This window comes from Rhododendron vialii, chromosome 7a (assembly GCF_030253575.1).
Source record: "Rhododendron vialii isolate Sample 1 chromosome 7a, ASM3025357v1".
Taxonomy (NCBI): Eukaryota; Viridiplantae; Streptophyta; class Magnoliopsida; order Ericales; family Ericaceae; genus Rhododendron; species Rhododendron vialii.
Genome location: NC_080563.1, coordinates 9,266,279 through 9,281,515, shown reverse-complemented (window position 1 = coordinate 9,281,515; position 15,237 = coordinate 9,266,279). Strand labels below are relative to the sequence as shown.

The 15,237-nt window shown below is 38.5% G+C and overlaps 3 protein-coding genes across 5 annotated transcripts; 2 read left to right on the top strand and 1 right to left on the bottom strand.

Annotated features, from left to right (window-relative positions):
* Positions 1-3,219: 3,219 nt before the first annotated feature.
* Positions 3,220-4,182, top strand: LOC131333090 (uncharacterized). Its single transcript, XM_058367421.1, has one exon. The coding sequence runs from the start codon at positions 3,471-3,473 to the stop codon at positions 3,936-3,938; it is 468 nt and encodes a 155-aa protein (XP_058223404.1). The 5' UTR covers positions 3,220-3,470; the 3' UTR covers positions 3,939-4,182.
* A 969-nt stretch (positions 4,183-5,151) lies between these two features.
* LOC131334404 (mediator of RNA polymerase II transcription subunit 10b-like) lies at positions 5,152-8,572 on the top strand. Of its 3 annotated transcripts, none has more exons than XM_058369390.1 (6): positions 5,164-5,594; positions 5,684-5,764; positions 6,084-6,186; positions 7,360-7,449; positions 7,981-8,074; positions 8,447-8,572. In XM_058369390.1, exons 1-5 carry the CDS (start codon positions 5,179-5,181, stop codon positions 8,050-8,052), a joined length of 762 nt encoding a protein of 253 aa, XP_058225373.1. In that variant the 5' UTR covers positions 5,164-5,178; the 3' UTR covers positions 8,053-8,074; positions 8,447-8,572. The 3 variants fall into 3 exon arrangements, with proteins under 3 accessions (XP_058225371.1, XP_058225373.1, XP_058225374.1); XM_058369391.1 differs by lacking the exon at positions 8,447-8,572 and adding an exon at positions 8,111-8,341; XM_058369388.1 differs by lacking the exon at positions 8,447-8,572 and having other exon boundaries at positions 5,152-5,594; positions 7,981-8,341.
* A 3,621-nt stretch (positions 8,573-12,193) lies between these two features.
* Positions 12,194-13,532, bottom strand: LOC131334405 (homeobox-leucine zipper protein ATHB-12-like). Its single transcript, XM_058369392.1, has 2 exons — positions 13,022-13,532; positions 12,194-12,938 (listed from the first exon to the last, which is right to left on the bottom strand). Exons 1-2 carry the CDS (start codon positions 13,433-13,435, stop codon positions 12,606-12,608), a joined length of 747 nt encoding a protein of 248 aa, XP_058225375.1. The 5' UTR covers positions 13,436-13,532; the 3' UTR covers positions 12,194-12,605.
* Between the last annotated feature and the right edge of the window lie 1,705 nt (positions 13,533-15,237).

Sequence of the window (15,237 nt, the reverse complement as noted above, 5' to 3'; positions counted from 1 at the left end):
CTTAAGTTGTCCGTTCTATGAACCTAAGTTGCCCCTTCTATGAACCTAATTTGCTCCTTCTATGAGATCATGAGTCGATATATAGTTGAATCTGGGTTTACACCTAAATTGCCCTTTCTATGAATTTAAGTTGCCCTTTCTATGGGCCTAAGTTAAATATGGGTTTGGACCTAAGTTGCCTCTTCTATGAACCTAATTTGTTCATTGTATGAGATCATGAGTCGATATGTAGTTGAATTTGGGTTTGGATCTAAATTGCTCCCTTCTATGAATCTAAGTTGAATATGGGTTTGGATTTTTTTTTTTGTTTAAACATTTAGTTTTATCCTTCTCTTGGGCTCTTCAACGAGAGCCGTAGAGTTAAAAATTAATTATGATCATTTTTGATAAAATGATCAGAAAAATAAGATTTTTGCATTTGATTTGTGGTTCTCTTAGGGCTTTTCAATGAGAGCCCTAGAACTAAAAATTAATTATGATTATTTAAAAAAAATTGGTTTTATTTTTCTAATTATTTTATCTTCAATGATCATAATTAATTTTTAACTCTAGCGTTCTGGTTGAAGAGCCTTAAGAAAATCATAAAACCAAATGAAAAAAAATTAGTGTTCTAATTTTTCAATCATTTTAAATTGGTGCAAAGATCTTATTTTTCTTATCATTTTATCTTAAAAATCATAATTAATTTTTAATTATAGGGCTCTCGTTGAAGAGTCCTAAGAGAACCATAAAACCAAATGAAAAAAATTAAGCGTTCCGATTTTCAATCCGTTTGAACCATTGCAAAGATATTATTTTTCTGATCATTTTATCCAAAAGGATCATAATTAATTTTTAGGTCAAGGGCTCTCGTTGAAGAGTCCTAAGAGAAGGATAAAACCAAATGTTTCAACACCAAAAAAATAATAATCCAAAACGGCGTCGTGTATAAGGTATCGGTGGAAGTTCAGCGACTTGGGAATCGGTGGACGTAGCTTCACTGCTCTTTTAATCACATAATATTGCACTTTTAATTAAATTATATTGCTCTTTCAATCATATAATACTGCTCCCTGAGTGTGTGTACATTGCTCTCTGAATGTGTGTTTATTGCTCCCTGAATGTGTGTTACAATAGAGAGGGGTATTTTTGTCAGAGTAAATTATGAATACCATGAGCTGGGCATTATTTTTCCTCTTTTCATGGGTTTTTAATTCCCAAAAAGTGTCCCATGTGGTGGGACTTATTTGCCCCACTCTCCACTAAACCGTAATTCTCCCGTGTTTTACCGTCCATACCAGTACACCTATTTCAATGTTGTTTTTTCCTTTCTAAATTTACTTGTACACAATCTTGGAACAGCTAGCTATTCTATCTATTCTTCAATATCTCGATACTCGGACTGGGGAAGCTGTTGTGCAGCTTCGTGCTGCACAGCGTGCTGCGCACCCGCTGGCGAGCCTTGTCGGCATCGGTCCGGCGATCGGAGACGTTCACCGCGTAGAGCTCATCGAGTTTCTATGTGGGCGCCAAAAATCAGCTCAATCAAATATCGATAAGTGTCTCATCTAAACACATATAACTTGAAAAAAATGGATTCAGCCCTGTTGTTATCATGGACCAAAAAAAGAAAGAAAGAAACTGGCTCACTTTTTTGTTTCTCAAAAAATACCCATCAATTTAAACTGCCCCTATATTAGAAGTGCCGTAATTTAACGGAATTGTTGAGGACGAATTCGTAAATTGAACAGGGCATTTCCCTTAATCCCACCCACGTTGCCCCTTTACAGTTACGTCAGTTCCATGGATTGTGGGGTTTCCATTTATGTTCTGCAACTAAACTCTTTCTCCTAATACTAAGAGCAACTTTACCAGCAAAGCTAAAATAGCTTTGTAGCTATTTTAACTCATCAAAAGAGGAAAAGTAGTCCTACACTAGATTAGGTAAACAAAGAGTTAAAATGAATTTGTGAACAGTGCTTCGACACTTTTACCTAGCAACTGTTCATCAGGTAAGGAAAAAAAATTATTTTCTCTCTCCTCTCTCCGTCCTCTCTCTCCCTGTTTCTTTTTTCTTTTTTTTTTAAATTGTCCTTTGTTGTACTTTTTGAGAAAGAAAAAGGTATATTTTAATAGAGGATAGGTTAAATAGATAGTGTTGGTGTAGTGTTGAAAGAAATATGAGTAGGTAAAATAAAAAATGTGCACTGTTCACAAGTTTTTTTACCTAATTATTGATAAACTTGCTCTAATAATTTCATCCCAGTGTAAGATCAATCACCCTCCGATCCCTAAATAATTTCAGTTCACAGAGGTCTACGTTTGGGTTTTCGATCTGTTGTTTTGTTCGCTTCTCCCTTTTTCAGTCTAGTTTGTTTATGAAAGACTGCGGGAATTTAATTGTGAAAACTGCACAAGCATCGCGTATGCACTGAACGCTAGTGCAATGTTATAAAGGGATTTGCTGCTATTAGATGATGTGAGGTACCACGGCTGGTGCCTATAATCACTTCTATAAAGGGGTCTCTTACATTCAAAGGGCATTTCCATTCCACTCTCTCTATCTCTCCATTATAAAGAGTACGAAGTATGAACCCTCTCCCACCCATCCTCCAAATCTTCCTCCGTTTCAGATGATAAACTTTGATACTCCAAATACAGATGATGAGATGGCGATACTCTATATTTGGAGGATGGAAATTATAAACACGACGAGTATATATAACTTCTAATTCATCTATTTATTGTTTACTAGTTTTAATACCACTTAAATGATACAGTATTCGCAATATCTTCTTCGGGGCCAGTTTTCCTCACACAAAAGTTGACACAAAACTAATCAGAGTTTCACGTACGCAAATGATCGGAGCCGTTCAATTCGTTTAAAATAGGTTTTTAAGAGTTCTCATAAAATATCAACTCATTCGAATATCGGTAATTCATTTTAAAACGGCTCCAATTATTTCCGTGGGACTCCAAAATGGGTCCCATAAAAAATTTATAAAAAATTTGTCCCAACTTCTGTGTGAGAGAAACCCATCTTCAAAATAAGGTGCCGGTATAGTTTGAAATTTCGCAATACGTTCCTATTAGTATGTACATGAAGAAAATAACATTTCTACCTGCCATAAAAAATAAAAAAAAAAAGAAAAGAAAAGAAAAAAAGAAAGAAAGAAACGAATATGTCCAACCAATATGAGCCTATAACTTATTCTTCTTCTCCTCATTATTAGGAATCATGAAATAGGTGAACAGCATCTTGAACCAAACCAAGCCTTCTCAGCTCACGCCAACTGCACCATTTACAAAGTGGTAGGTGAACAGCATCTTGAACCAAGCCTTTTGCAGCTCAACCTCCCTTAACAACCATCACATTACTAATGTTCCACCCAATCTCTATATAACATGAACCCCAAATTAACCACAATTCAACGGTCCATTCCTCAACAATAGAACGTCAAAACTGATAATATATACTGTCCATTCAAAAGATGGCTAGCTCCAGGTCCAAGGTCGAAGATGATCAAAGAGCAGGAGCCGAGATCGTGCACGGTTCGGAACAATGCTACCAACACTCCCTGGATCTCCTACAAGAGCTGGGATTCCCCAAAGGAGTCCTTCCCCTGAAAGACCTTGAAGAGTGTGGAAGGGTCCGGGAAACCGGGTTCGTGTGGATGAAGCAGAAGGCCCCGTACGAGCACTTCTTCGAGGGGACCAACACCCGCGTGAGCTACGCCGCGGAGGTGACTTCGTACATCGAGAAGGGCAAGATGAAGAGGATGACGGGCGTGAAGAGCAAGCAGCTGTTGCTGTGGGTGCCCATCGTCGAGATGAGCATCGATGATCCCACGAGCAAGATGATCTACTTCAAGACCCCGGTGGGGATCGGGAAGTCGTTCCCTGTGAAGTCGTTCATGACCGAGGAGGAAAAACATAAGTTTTTGGAGAATGCAGATTAAGGAATGAGAAAAATGAGTTACTTTTTTCGGGCCTTTTCTGAATTTCGATTGTTTGCAAGTTGATTAATAAGGTGGTTTATTTTCGTCCCTCCACAGCTAGCTGGTCGGGCTTCCCATTATTATTGTCTTGGTTTTCCTTTTAATCTGCTTCACTTGTTTCTTTAATTTGGAAACTTGTCGAAGTTTTGATGTCAAAAAGTCTTTGTTGAATCTCACTGTCTGTCAAAAGACATGCTTTCATTCCCTTTGTTGCTTCTCACCAAATGGTGGAGGTCACATGATTACAAATTTACAATTCACCTTGGAATTAGATAGATCATGAACCATGAAAGAAATGTCAATCTATTACTTTTAGTGGTGGACCTATGAATTATTAATTCATAGTAGGGGCATATAATCATTCATAACCTTAAAAAATTTCACCGTCAACTATAATCATACACCATTCCAAAAGTTTTTAAACTTATCCACACATATGTATTCTCTGCTTGATTTTTTCATTTGAGTGGTGAAGTGACGAAATACGTTTTTCTAAATTTTGTTTTCATCTTAAGCACTCTTGTTTTTCATATTTCCTAACTTAATAAAAGGATCCAGATTCCCTTGTAAGTGCAACTTGTCCACAAAAATATTTCCCCTCGTCAATCCGAACCGTTCATATGATAAAGCTCATCATATAAATTGTCCATTAAAAAATCTACGTTGATTAGACTTTAAACTGAAACAACTCCATTGAAATACTTTTATTCATAAAAAAACATGGTCTAACCATTTTTCGCATAAATAAAATGTACTTATCAAGTTGTTATCAGTATCTGATCAACTTGATTTTTTGTGTGGACAAATTATTTGACAATCTCTACGTTATACACGTCTTGGATCATCGGAAAAAGATATATAATTGTGCGAACTATACTTTGCACCCATAAATTAAACAAGAGAGAACCTTAGTTTTGAAAAAAAATAATTTGGGAGGGTGCAGAGGCATGTGACCCTTAGTAAGTCTGCCATTGATTACTCCCCATCCTTAAATAAATATTTGCTACAAAAAGACGTGCAATTTAAAAAAAAAAAAAAAAACCTCTAATGGTTTGTAAACTAGTCGAGCCTTAAATGAGTCAAACTTAGCTAATTTTCTTAACGAGCCTATATTTACGAGCATAAACTCGAGCTCATTACTAAACAAGTCGATCCCACGCGGTGCATCTGGGCTTTTCTCCACCTGAATAAACACTTCGAGATGCACGATGGGGATACTTTTGTGGTTGGGCTTGGACTGAACGTTGGGCTTAAAAGCTTCTTCAACCATTATCAGACCAACCAAAAAGCGTGTCCAAGCCCATCGTCAACGCAAACAGTATTTCCAACGGAAAAATCGCGTCCTTCTCTCGGCGGTAGAGCCAGTCGCCGGGTTATGGACGCGTCGCAGAACTCGGCGGCGGCGGCGGCAGCCGTCGCTGGTGGCGGAAACGGTACGATTATATCTCAAAACCGCGACGCCTCAGCCACGAGGGCCTCACAAACGAGCAGCGATCCGAAGCAAAACCTGAGCCAGGTCATAAACTCGATCCAAAAGACGCTCGGACTCATCCACCAGCTCTCCCTCACCGTCTCTTCCTTCAACGCCGCTTCCCAGCTCCCCCTGCTCCAACGCCTGTACGCCCTTCGTCTCTTTCCTCCAAAACCCTAGATTCGTTCACTTCGCTTTGCGAACAACGAGTTCGTAATCGGATTGGTTTTTGCAGGAATTCGCTGGTTTCGGAGCTTGACAACATGACGAAGCTGGCAGAGGAGTGCGATATCCAGGTCCCCATGCATGTCCTCAAGTGAGGTTTTTTACTCTTGTAACCTAAACCAACCTCAAGTGAGGTTTTTTACGCTTGTAACCTAAACCAAACCTGGATTCATGTCGTAATGATCTAACAGGTGTGCTGGCTGTCAATAACCTAACACACGGAAAAAATTTTAATGCAATGTTTATTGCCCTCCCATATTATGTGGGGCCCACGTATGTGTGGGTCCCACCCCATATGAGAGGGGCGTTATAATGGTTGCATTGAAAATTTTCTTTTTACACGCAACCCTCCATAATTTTTGGTTCGCTTGGTTTTTGTGACATTGGGTGGTTTTGGTATTTTTTTTCAGTTTAATTGACGACGGCAAGAATCCGGATGAATACACGAGGGATATTTTGAACGCCTTCATTGCAAGAAACCAGGTCACCAAAGGCAAAACCGATGCTTTCAAGGTTTACCCTTTTCATCTGCCAACTTTATCGCAATGAAAATTGATTTGTTTAGTCCTCAATTGGTGGGAATGTTATGATTTTGTCCATTGGGGCACTATTAGATTCAACGTTTCGGCGAGACCTGTTTGTTTCTTTAAGCTAGAAAAAGGAAATTGTTGACATTTTCAAATATATCCAGCATTATGATCATGGCAGTTGAGTGAGTTATGGATGCAGTTGAAGCAGTTTCATAGGGTCTTTTGTAATACAATGTACAAAAAAATGGGTTATGTTCTTATGGTGTCGATAAGGTGCTCTCTAATCTTACCTTCTGCATAGTAATTAACTCGACTGGCTAGTTGTGGCTGCATTGCTCACTTCACCTCCTGATTTGGGAGTTGCCTTTGGTACAGCCTTCGTTATGCACACCTTCAGACCTATTTGTGACTTGTGATTTTAGAATTTACTCGACCTGACCAGTGTCATCTTGAATGTATCTGTAAGTTTGTACATAACCAATTGAAAACGGTAAGTACTGGTGAATGGTGATAGCTATTTTGTTACACCACTACGACTGCAAACTCTGTGGTGTCTACTTAATTCATTTACTTTGTATTGTTAGTTTCTAAAACAGGTAAAATTATTTGTCTAGTGAATCAAATCTTTGCTTTTCTTTAAACCAACTTACGGCACAACTGCACATGGATTCTATCTTTCTCTATTTAACCTTTTTAACTTGCTTCCAAGAAAGTGTTTGAAAGATCACCTCCTGGGGAAAAAATCATAAGGGTGTTCAGTACCATGTTTCCTATCTTCTCATTTTCTTCTAGTTACACTTAATTAAGGTCAAATGACAGCAATTTCAACTTTGATGTCACAATAGAAGGTACAATTCTCAAAAAGCACTCTTTATGTATAATTGAGCCTAACATGTTTTCAGTTATTACAATCTTGTTGAAGAATGCTGTTAACTAGATAGTGTCAGCATTTTGCATGCACTTTTGACCTTGAGTTTGATGACCATTTTCCTGCTCGTGTCCTGTACAGAGTTTACTAAGGCATCCTTCTAGAGGAACTTGAACTGGCATTTCACTTACTTAGAAACGTGTCGGAAAATCTTGTTTACTAGACAAGATAGTGCCATATTTTTGCATGCACTTTTAATCCTTAAGTCATTATCATCGTCCTGCGTAGGGTTTCCGAAGGCATCTTCTTGAGGAACTTGAACAGGCATTTCCAGATGAAGTGGAATCTTTCAGGGAGATACGAGCATCTTCTGCAGCTGTAAGTTACACTTAAAGTGTTTGAATTTCCTTTTACAATACTTATAATTCCTTCTTGTTTATCAAGTGTATTGTGATGAGACATCCAAATGGTCAAGCTTAGTGACTGAACTGGTTTCGTGAAAGGCATTGATGGAAATATGCATTTCAGGAATGTGATGGAAAACATTTGATGAAATACTAACAATTTGGAAACTTTAATTGGTTAAAGCTAGTGAACTTATACTGAAGTAGTTTACCAAAAAACTTATGGCTGACGTAAACTGTGGATGTTGTAGTTTACTATGGAAGAATGAATTCTTGAATATATACACTGAGGCCATATTTACTTATCAATAAGTATATGCATTTTTATTATCATTTAAATTAAGCTTGAAAATTTTATTTTATTTATTGCCAATAAAAAAAAAACCTTGAAAATTTTCTCATACTGGCAAAAATGTCTAGATAGTGCATGTAGATGACTTATGTGACCTTTGTTGCTGGTTGGGGTGTTTGGTTTTCAGCTCTAATCTCCAAACATCTAATGCAGGAATCCAAACGGCTTGCACAAGCACAAAGCATATTACTGAATGGTAATGTTAAAGTCAAGCCTGAGCTTTGAAGCCATTGTTAGAATGAATCAGGTTAATTTAGTAATTTTTTTTGTTTTGAAAGGCGAGGTTAATTTAGTATACTTGTATTGTTTGCATACTCAATCTCAGGGTTTGTCGACTACACATATATTTATTGTCCGTAACTGGTTACGATAAGTGTAGATCTTTCCGTTTAATAAAACGATAAGTCTAGATCTTTTTTAGATGTAGTTACTTTTAAATTCCTGAAGCAAATATTTTTAAGAAGAGTTTAGTGTTTGTTGTAATTATCATGATAATGGTACTGGTTCACAATCACTCGCCCATTGTGTAAGAACTCTCAAGTGAATTGTCAACTTTTTTCAACATGCTTTTATATATTTTATATGTTTTCATCTAACTTCTACGACATCTTCCCTTTAGATCATGGTGAGGCAACTAAGTAGGAGCTGGTTTATTCTTTTAGCAAAACATCAATTGGAATTGCCACTTTGAGATGGAGGAAAGAAATAATGGACCTTTTGCCAAGGGGGACTGAGGAGGAGGGTTGTGCGTTAGGTAGCTGACAACCAACACATAAAAAGCCCGTCAGATCTTTATGACATGAATTCAAATATGATAATGAGACATGCTAGGGCGTTCCCTTTAAGCAAAGTGTTGTGCCTGCCTTCGGGTGCTTTGAAAAATGAGTAAGGGGCGCCACACCGGCTGTTCTTGGGGAGTTGAAGGGAAAATGTCCAATTTCTAAGGAGACGTGTTGGTAGAATGACGAGATTCAAATTATGGTAAAAGCTAAGAAGGAGTGCTTTAAAAAGTGGCAAAAGGACCGGAATGAGAAAAATTTTCAGGGTTATAAGCAAGCTAGCAAGGAAGTTAAGAAAGCCGTAAGGGATGCTAAGTTGAAAGCCTATGAGAAATTCTACGCTAGACTTGATAATAAAGATAGAGAAAAGATTATTTATAAACTTGCCAAGCTACGAGAAAGGAAAGCTAGAGATGTTTCTCAAGTTAAGCGTATAAAAGGTATTGATTCGGTGGTAAAGACGAGGTGATTAGGGATAGATGGAAGTCGTATTTCGAGAAGCTGTTAAACGAGAAACATAAAAGATGCTTTGGTGGGGAGGAAGTGTATGTACCTGGCGAGAATATAGAATATGAGTTTTATCGGAGAATACAAAAGTTTGAAGTGGTTAAAGCTTTGAAAATGATGAAACCGGGTAAGGCCTTAGGACCAGATGATATTGCTATTGAAGTGTGGAAAAGTCTAGATGACCTGAGAGTGGCTTGGTTAACGAAGCTGTTCAACAAGATTATTATGACTCGGAAGATGCCCGACGAATGGAGAAGGAGCACTTTAGTAACTATCTATAAGAATGAAGGGGATATTCAAAGCTGCAACAACTATAGAGGTATTAAATTGATGAGTCATACAATGAAGTTGTGAGAAAGAGTTATTGAGCATCGTTTGAGGATGGTGACTACGGTGTCAGAGAAACAGTTTGGGTTCATGTTTGGAAGATCAACCATGGAAACTATCTACCTATTAAGGAGATTGGTAGAAAAATACAAAGCAAAGAAGAAAGATCTCCATATGGTTTTCATAGACTTAGAAAAGGCTTATGATAGGGTACCTAGAGATATCATATGGTGGGTTTTGGAGAGAAAAGGAGTGACCAAATGGTATATTGAGGTAATTAGAGACATGTATGAAGGTGTTGTCACTACTATTAGATTACCAGTAGGGGAAACGAGTGAATTTCCAATCACTGTAGGATTGCATCAAATGTCAGCCTTGAGTCTGTACCTCTTTGCCTTAGTTATGGATGAATTGACTAGACAATTTCAGGAGGATATCCCATGGTGTATGATGTTTGCAGATGACATTGTCCTCGTAAATGAAACCGCTAGAGGTGTTAATACGAAACTAGAAATTTGGAGGCAAGTATTAGAGTCAAAGGATTTTCGGATAAGTAGGAGTAAAACTAAGTATATGGTGTGCAAGTTTAGTGGTACCAGCAGTGTGCATGAAGAAAGAGTGATGATCCAAGACTAAGAGATACCAAAGAGTGATCATTTTAGGTACTTAGGCTCAATTATTAGCAGAGATGGAGAGATTGCCGATAATGTGACCCATAGGATTCAAGTAGGGTGGCTCATGTGGATGAGCGCTACTGGTGTACTATGTGACAAGAGGGTACCCACAAAATTAAAGGAAAAATTTTATGGAACTGTCATCAGACCAGCGATACTTTACGGGACAGAATGTTGGCCTATTAAGAAACAACATGTGAGTAAGGTGAGTATAGCGGAAATGAGAATGTTGAATTGGATGTATGGTAAGACTAGACGAAACAAGATTAGAAGTGAAACGGTTCGTGAGATGGTAGGTGTAGCACCTATAGAGGAGAAGTTGAGAGAAAATATGCTAAGGTAGTTTGGGCATGTCTACCGTAGAACAGGAGATGCAGTAGTTAAGAGAGCGGATAGAATAGCTTTGGGTAGCAATGCTACGAGGAGAGGTAGACATAAATTGACATTATATGCTATGGTGCGCAAAGATACGAGTATAATGTGTTTGTGTGAATAAGTGGCACTTGACAGAGCTCAATAGAGAAAAATGATTTATGTAGCCGACCCCAAGTGATGGGACATAGGGCTCAGTTGGGTAACAATTTGCTAATTACTTGATATATGTGTCATTGAATAAATAAACCAGCTAAAAACCAGTAATAAAAGCTCATTCCATAGGGCTTACCCTTAAATCGAGGATGTTAGGGGGTTTATACTAGCTTTTGGGTTTGAGTTTTAACCAAGTCCGTGTAACATGGTATCAGAGCTAGGTACCAGAGATGTATAGGGTGTGTTTTTCAACCTGTACACGGCAGGTGCCACGTAGTGGGCAGTATGCTTGAGGAGGGGTGTGATTCTTGTGAAGCTAAATCCCACATCGTTGAGGCATCAAAGTAATATGAAGTATACAAGAATGAGGGCACCTTCACTTCAATGGCCAACTTTTGAGGTTGAGTTCTACCCAAAACTGTGTAACATGGTAGCAGAGTTCAGGTTGGGAGAGAGCTTGGATTCAAATCTCTCCGTTTGTATTTGTTCTCCATTTGCATTCTGCTTCTCCTCTTCGCATTCTCTTTTGCTCTATCTTTGAAAAAATTTCCATCTCCACGTGCAAGACGGGGTTGCACATGAGAATGTTGAATAGCTTAATATACATTGTTGGGTTCATTTCCTAATAGCTTAAGCTAAGCATTTGGGACTACTGGTAACTTAACAATTCTATCTGCACATTTAAATTTTGGCCTTTAGGTGAAATTTGACTGCTTTCAAATTCTCACATTTGATAGCTCAAGTTAAAGAACACCTAGACCCCATTGTTTTAAAGAAAATCCATGTCTGGAGACTTTTATGTGCACCAGCTGTAGCTTAGCTTGCGTTATTCACACCATGAGAAATCTTTGTATTTTAAGGGACTTACCAAGGGGTGGCACTAGAATAGAGGCGCATCATTGAGTGTTGAAATATTAGATTAAGGGTCCTTTTAAGTTTGCGCTGCTGGTCCATGTTGATCAAGTTGGTTGGTTAAGGGGTGATTTTATTTGGATGACCAACGAGGTCACAGTGGCCTCAACAGATTGGGTGGTGGTGAGGAGAAAAATGGGTGGCTGAATAAAGGAAACAATTTTTCAAAAAAAAAATTCCTTTTCGTAAGTCGGTGGAGTTCCTGATTGTTGAGCTCCATAGCAGAAAAGTCAATACAGTAGGTTTTTTGCATTTGAAATCTATCAAAGACGAAATCACGTCAGAAGTTCTTGCATCTTGAATCTATCCAGAAGATTTTTTATGTAAATGTCTCACATTGAAAGATTGGGGCAAAGAGTAGGTGGGCTGATTGTCCTCAGACATTGCCAAGTATGTCATTATTTGCAGGAAAGAAGAAAGAACAGAGAGAGTAACTTGAGAAGATGTTTTATAATTGTGATTAATTAAGTTATTTCAGGGCTTTGCTAAAATAGAACTGCTGGTTTTCTTAAACTTCAATTGTCAAAATTTTGTTCTTGCTGTTTTGAACTTCAATACGTACCTTATGACATACTCTCTCTCTCTCTCATGCACACAGACAAGTGTATAAACAAATAGACACCTGCTTCATACATAATATGCAAAATATGTAGGTCCTTCACATCCCTTGAATACATGTAACTCTGATTTTACCTCATCTGCTTACAAATTTTGTTCTCGCTGTTTTGAACTTCAATAAGTACATTATGACATACTCTCTCTCATGCACACAGACAAGTATATAAACAAATAGACACCTGCTGCATGCATCACATGCAAAATATGTAGGTCCTTCACATCCCTTGAATACATGTAGCTAGGATTTTACCTCATCTGCTTACTTCTTTTAGTTCTTAATCCTCTTGACCTAATTGGAGGCACCATAGGAGTATGGGGATGGACTCATGCTCTAGTGATTAGCCAGTGGCCACGACTACATTCCTGCATTCTTAATCTCAATGTCACTCTGGCTCACTCTATGGGTATGATGAAGCTGTTGATATAAACTGATCTAAATTTCCCACCACTCTGAACTACAACTCGGGTGGTCCAAAACACCACCGGACTCAAAGTTCAACTCAAAACTGCACCAGTTTCCAGTTGATATGAAGGATCCATCGGGTACTATTTCAGCCATCTTCAGAATATTGGCTTCTTCAGTAACGTACTCTAGGTTTTCACTACTATCATCACGTAAAGGCCCTCTGTTTTTAGGTTGGTTACAATCCAAAAGACGGTTAGTTTCCTCTTCTGCGTCACTGTGGGTGTCCATGTTGTCACATTCTTCGTCACTGCATTTTCCAGGATCTTGCGGCTTTCCCATCAGATTTCTTAGTTTCTGCAGCTGTTGATCACCAAAAATATGTTGCGTAAGTGTCTAAATGTGTGTGAGTCTACGATGTTGTATTGGATTAGAATGGTGTGTACCTGGATGAGTAAACTCTGATTCTCATTCTTCAAGGAGTCGAACTTAGAAGCGAGATTGTCGTAACTTCTTTTTAGAAGGTTGTATTCTTGCTCAATCAGCTTAGACTTGGATCTGGCTCTTCTGTTCTGGAACCATATAGCAACCTGGCGTGGGTGGAGCCCTAGTTCATTAGCCAACTTGTATTTTATCTCCATCTCAGGCCTCGACTCCGTCTCGAACATAGATTCCAGTAACCTGATTTGCTCATCGGTGAATCTTTTCCTATTTGTGTTCTTGCTCTTGGTCTTCCATTTGTTTGCCTTCCATATGTTTGCCATCACATTTAGCTCTGATTCCCCAGATGACAAAGAAACCTCTGCTTTCGCGGCGGCTGCCACTGCTGCTGCCGGAGAGGTGTCTCTCATTGCCAGCATTCTCTTAGCTCTGTGCGTGAGAGAGAGAGAGAGAGAGAGAGAGAGAGAGAGAGAGAGAGGGGTTAGCGGGGACTGGGTGTGAGGTATGACTATATGAGCTATATATTGCGGTGGAAGCCGTGTCTATCTAATCTTGTGGGGCTTGGGCTGTTTATGGTGAAGTACCAGCTGTGCACCCATGATGTTGATATTCCCCCCTCAGTTGCTTCTCCATTCGAACACCTGTTCTTGGTGTCTCTGTGCACGTTCTAATCCAGTCTATAATTAGGAACCACTTTTTATTGTGTGTTGGGGTCGAAAAAATATCTAATTAAAGACCTGAACCACTGAGATACCTTCAGCGGTAGATTTTCAAGAAATGGTTTCCTGACTATTAGAAGTCAATTCCTTGTTCCCTACTGTGTAAATAAAAATAGTTGAGTGTTGGGATGTTAAAAATGGAATGGAAACTAAAAACCCCAAGAGTTAGCGCAATGACGCACCAGGGACTTTAGGAAGTTTTTGATTTGGAGTTCGACTGTCACTCGTGTAGAATTTAATTTTTGTGTTGAGTAAGACATACGATACTTAACTTTGTCTCGTTTAATTGAGACCCTCACTAGTGGACGCTGAACTAGTCTCCCAGTTAGTGGGTTGGATAAAGAGTTATGAAAGAATAGAATGAAAATTTATATCATTAAAAGATAAGGCTTTCTTGTGGTTAGGGGTCAAATATTAGTCTTTTTGAATTAGAAAAGTTTAAGAGTATTTTTTTTTTTTAAAAGTATTTGTATTAACCCCAAGGGGTTGATCGAGTGGTCTTAGCTTGGAACTTAAGGTGTTTGTTTCATTCTAAAGTCTCAGGCTCGATTCTCCTTACCAATAACTCTTGGAGTTAATTCAATGTACGAGCAAGCTGGTCAGGGACATTCTGCATTACCAAAAAAAAAAAGAAAAAGAAAAAGTAAAAGAGTTTAAGAGTGTTTTTGTCGTTCACAGAGAAAACAATCGTCCCATGCCGTCCGTAGAGTGACACGTTGTAGAAAGACATACGAAAGTGGTATCACTGGATTATTGCGTCCAGACAAAGCCATGGTAATGCTGTCCCCAGGTAACCAATCAGCTTCTGCCAACTCTTTTCGGTCAACCTCAGTAAACCGTCTTACGTGGTCATTCTTTTCCTTTGGAAAGTGCTAGGTTTTTTCTGCCCGTTCACAACATAAGATAATGGCAGATAAAAAAAACCCATAAGTTCATCGTGTATTTGAATGTGGAGAATTCATTTTGTAATTCTTTCCCAAGCCCTAGGAGATCTCATTTTTTGGTATGACCGTATGAGGTCTCTTAATTCTTAATTCTATAGAAAAGTGCATAAGAATCTCTTGTAAATCAGCTGTTTAGGTCAGTTTATATGCACACCGATTAATAACGGATGATCAATTTCACCGCCTATTTGCGGGGTTCCAATTAAAGTTATAGAAGAAAGCTTTGTATGGGCTGGTGTATACACGGTCCGGATTGGTCTGATTATCTAGAAAATCAGTTACCGGGTCATTTCAAACGGTTCTAGAAAATTAGGAACCAAAGCCTAACCAATATATGCATGGAACTTAACCAGAACCAAACTGCAAGACCAGTCCGGTTTTGGTTCGGTTCCAGTTCTATCGAATAGGCATCCAAACACTTATTCACAAAATATGAACTCATAAATTTAAAAAAATAGGAAGATAATCTGCTGGAATAGGAAAGGAAGGAAAAAAACAAAAGCTTTTCTAACAAATGAGATTTCATCTCTAAATAAATCAAGTTTAGCAAAGAAAAGA

Bases quoted from the DNA above. Each gene is read 5' to 3' on its own strand.
- LOC131333090 (XM_058367421.1), top strand. From the start codon at position 3,471: ATGGCTAGCTCCAGGTCCAAGGTCGAAGATGATCAAAGAGCAGGAGCC.
- LOC131334404 (XM_058369390.1), top strand. From the start codon at position 5,179: ATGCACGATGGGGATACTTTTGTGGTTGGGCTTGGACTGAACGTTGGG. The intron at 5,765-6,083 runs GTGAGGTTTTTT...ATTTTTTTTCAG, and splicing joins GTCCCCATGCATGTCCTCAA to TTTAATTGACGACGGCAAGA. The intron at 7,450-7,980 runs GTAAGTTACACT...CATCTAATGCAG, and splicing joins TACGAGCATCTTCTGCAGCT to GAATCCAAACGGCTTGCACA.
- LOC131334405 (XM_058369392.1), bottom strand. From the start codon at position 13,435: ATGCTGGCAATGAGAGACACCTCTCCGGCAGCAGCAGTGGCAGCCGCC. The intron at 12,939-13,021 runs GTACACACCATT...GGTGATCAACAG, and splicing joins ATCAGAGTTTACTCATCCAG to CTGCAGAAACTAAGAAATCT.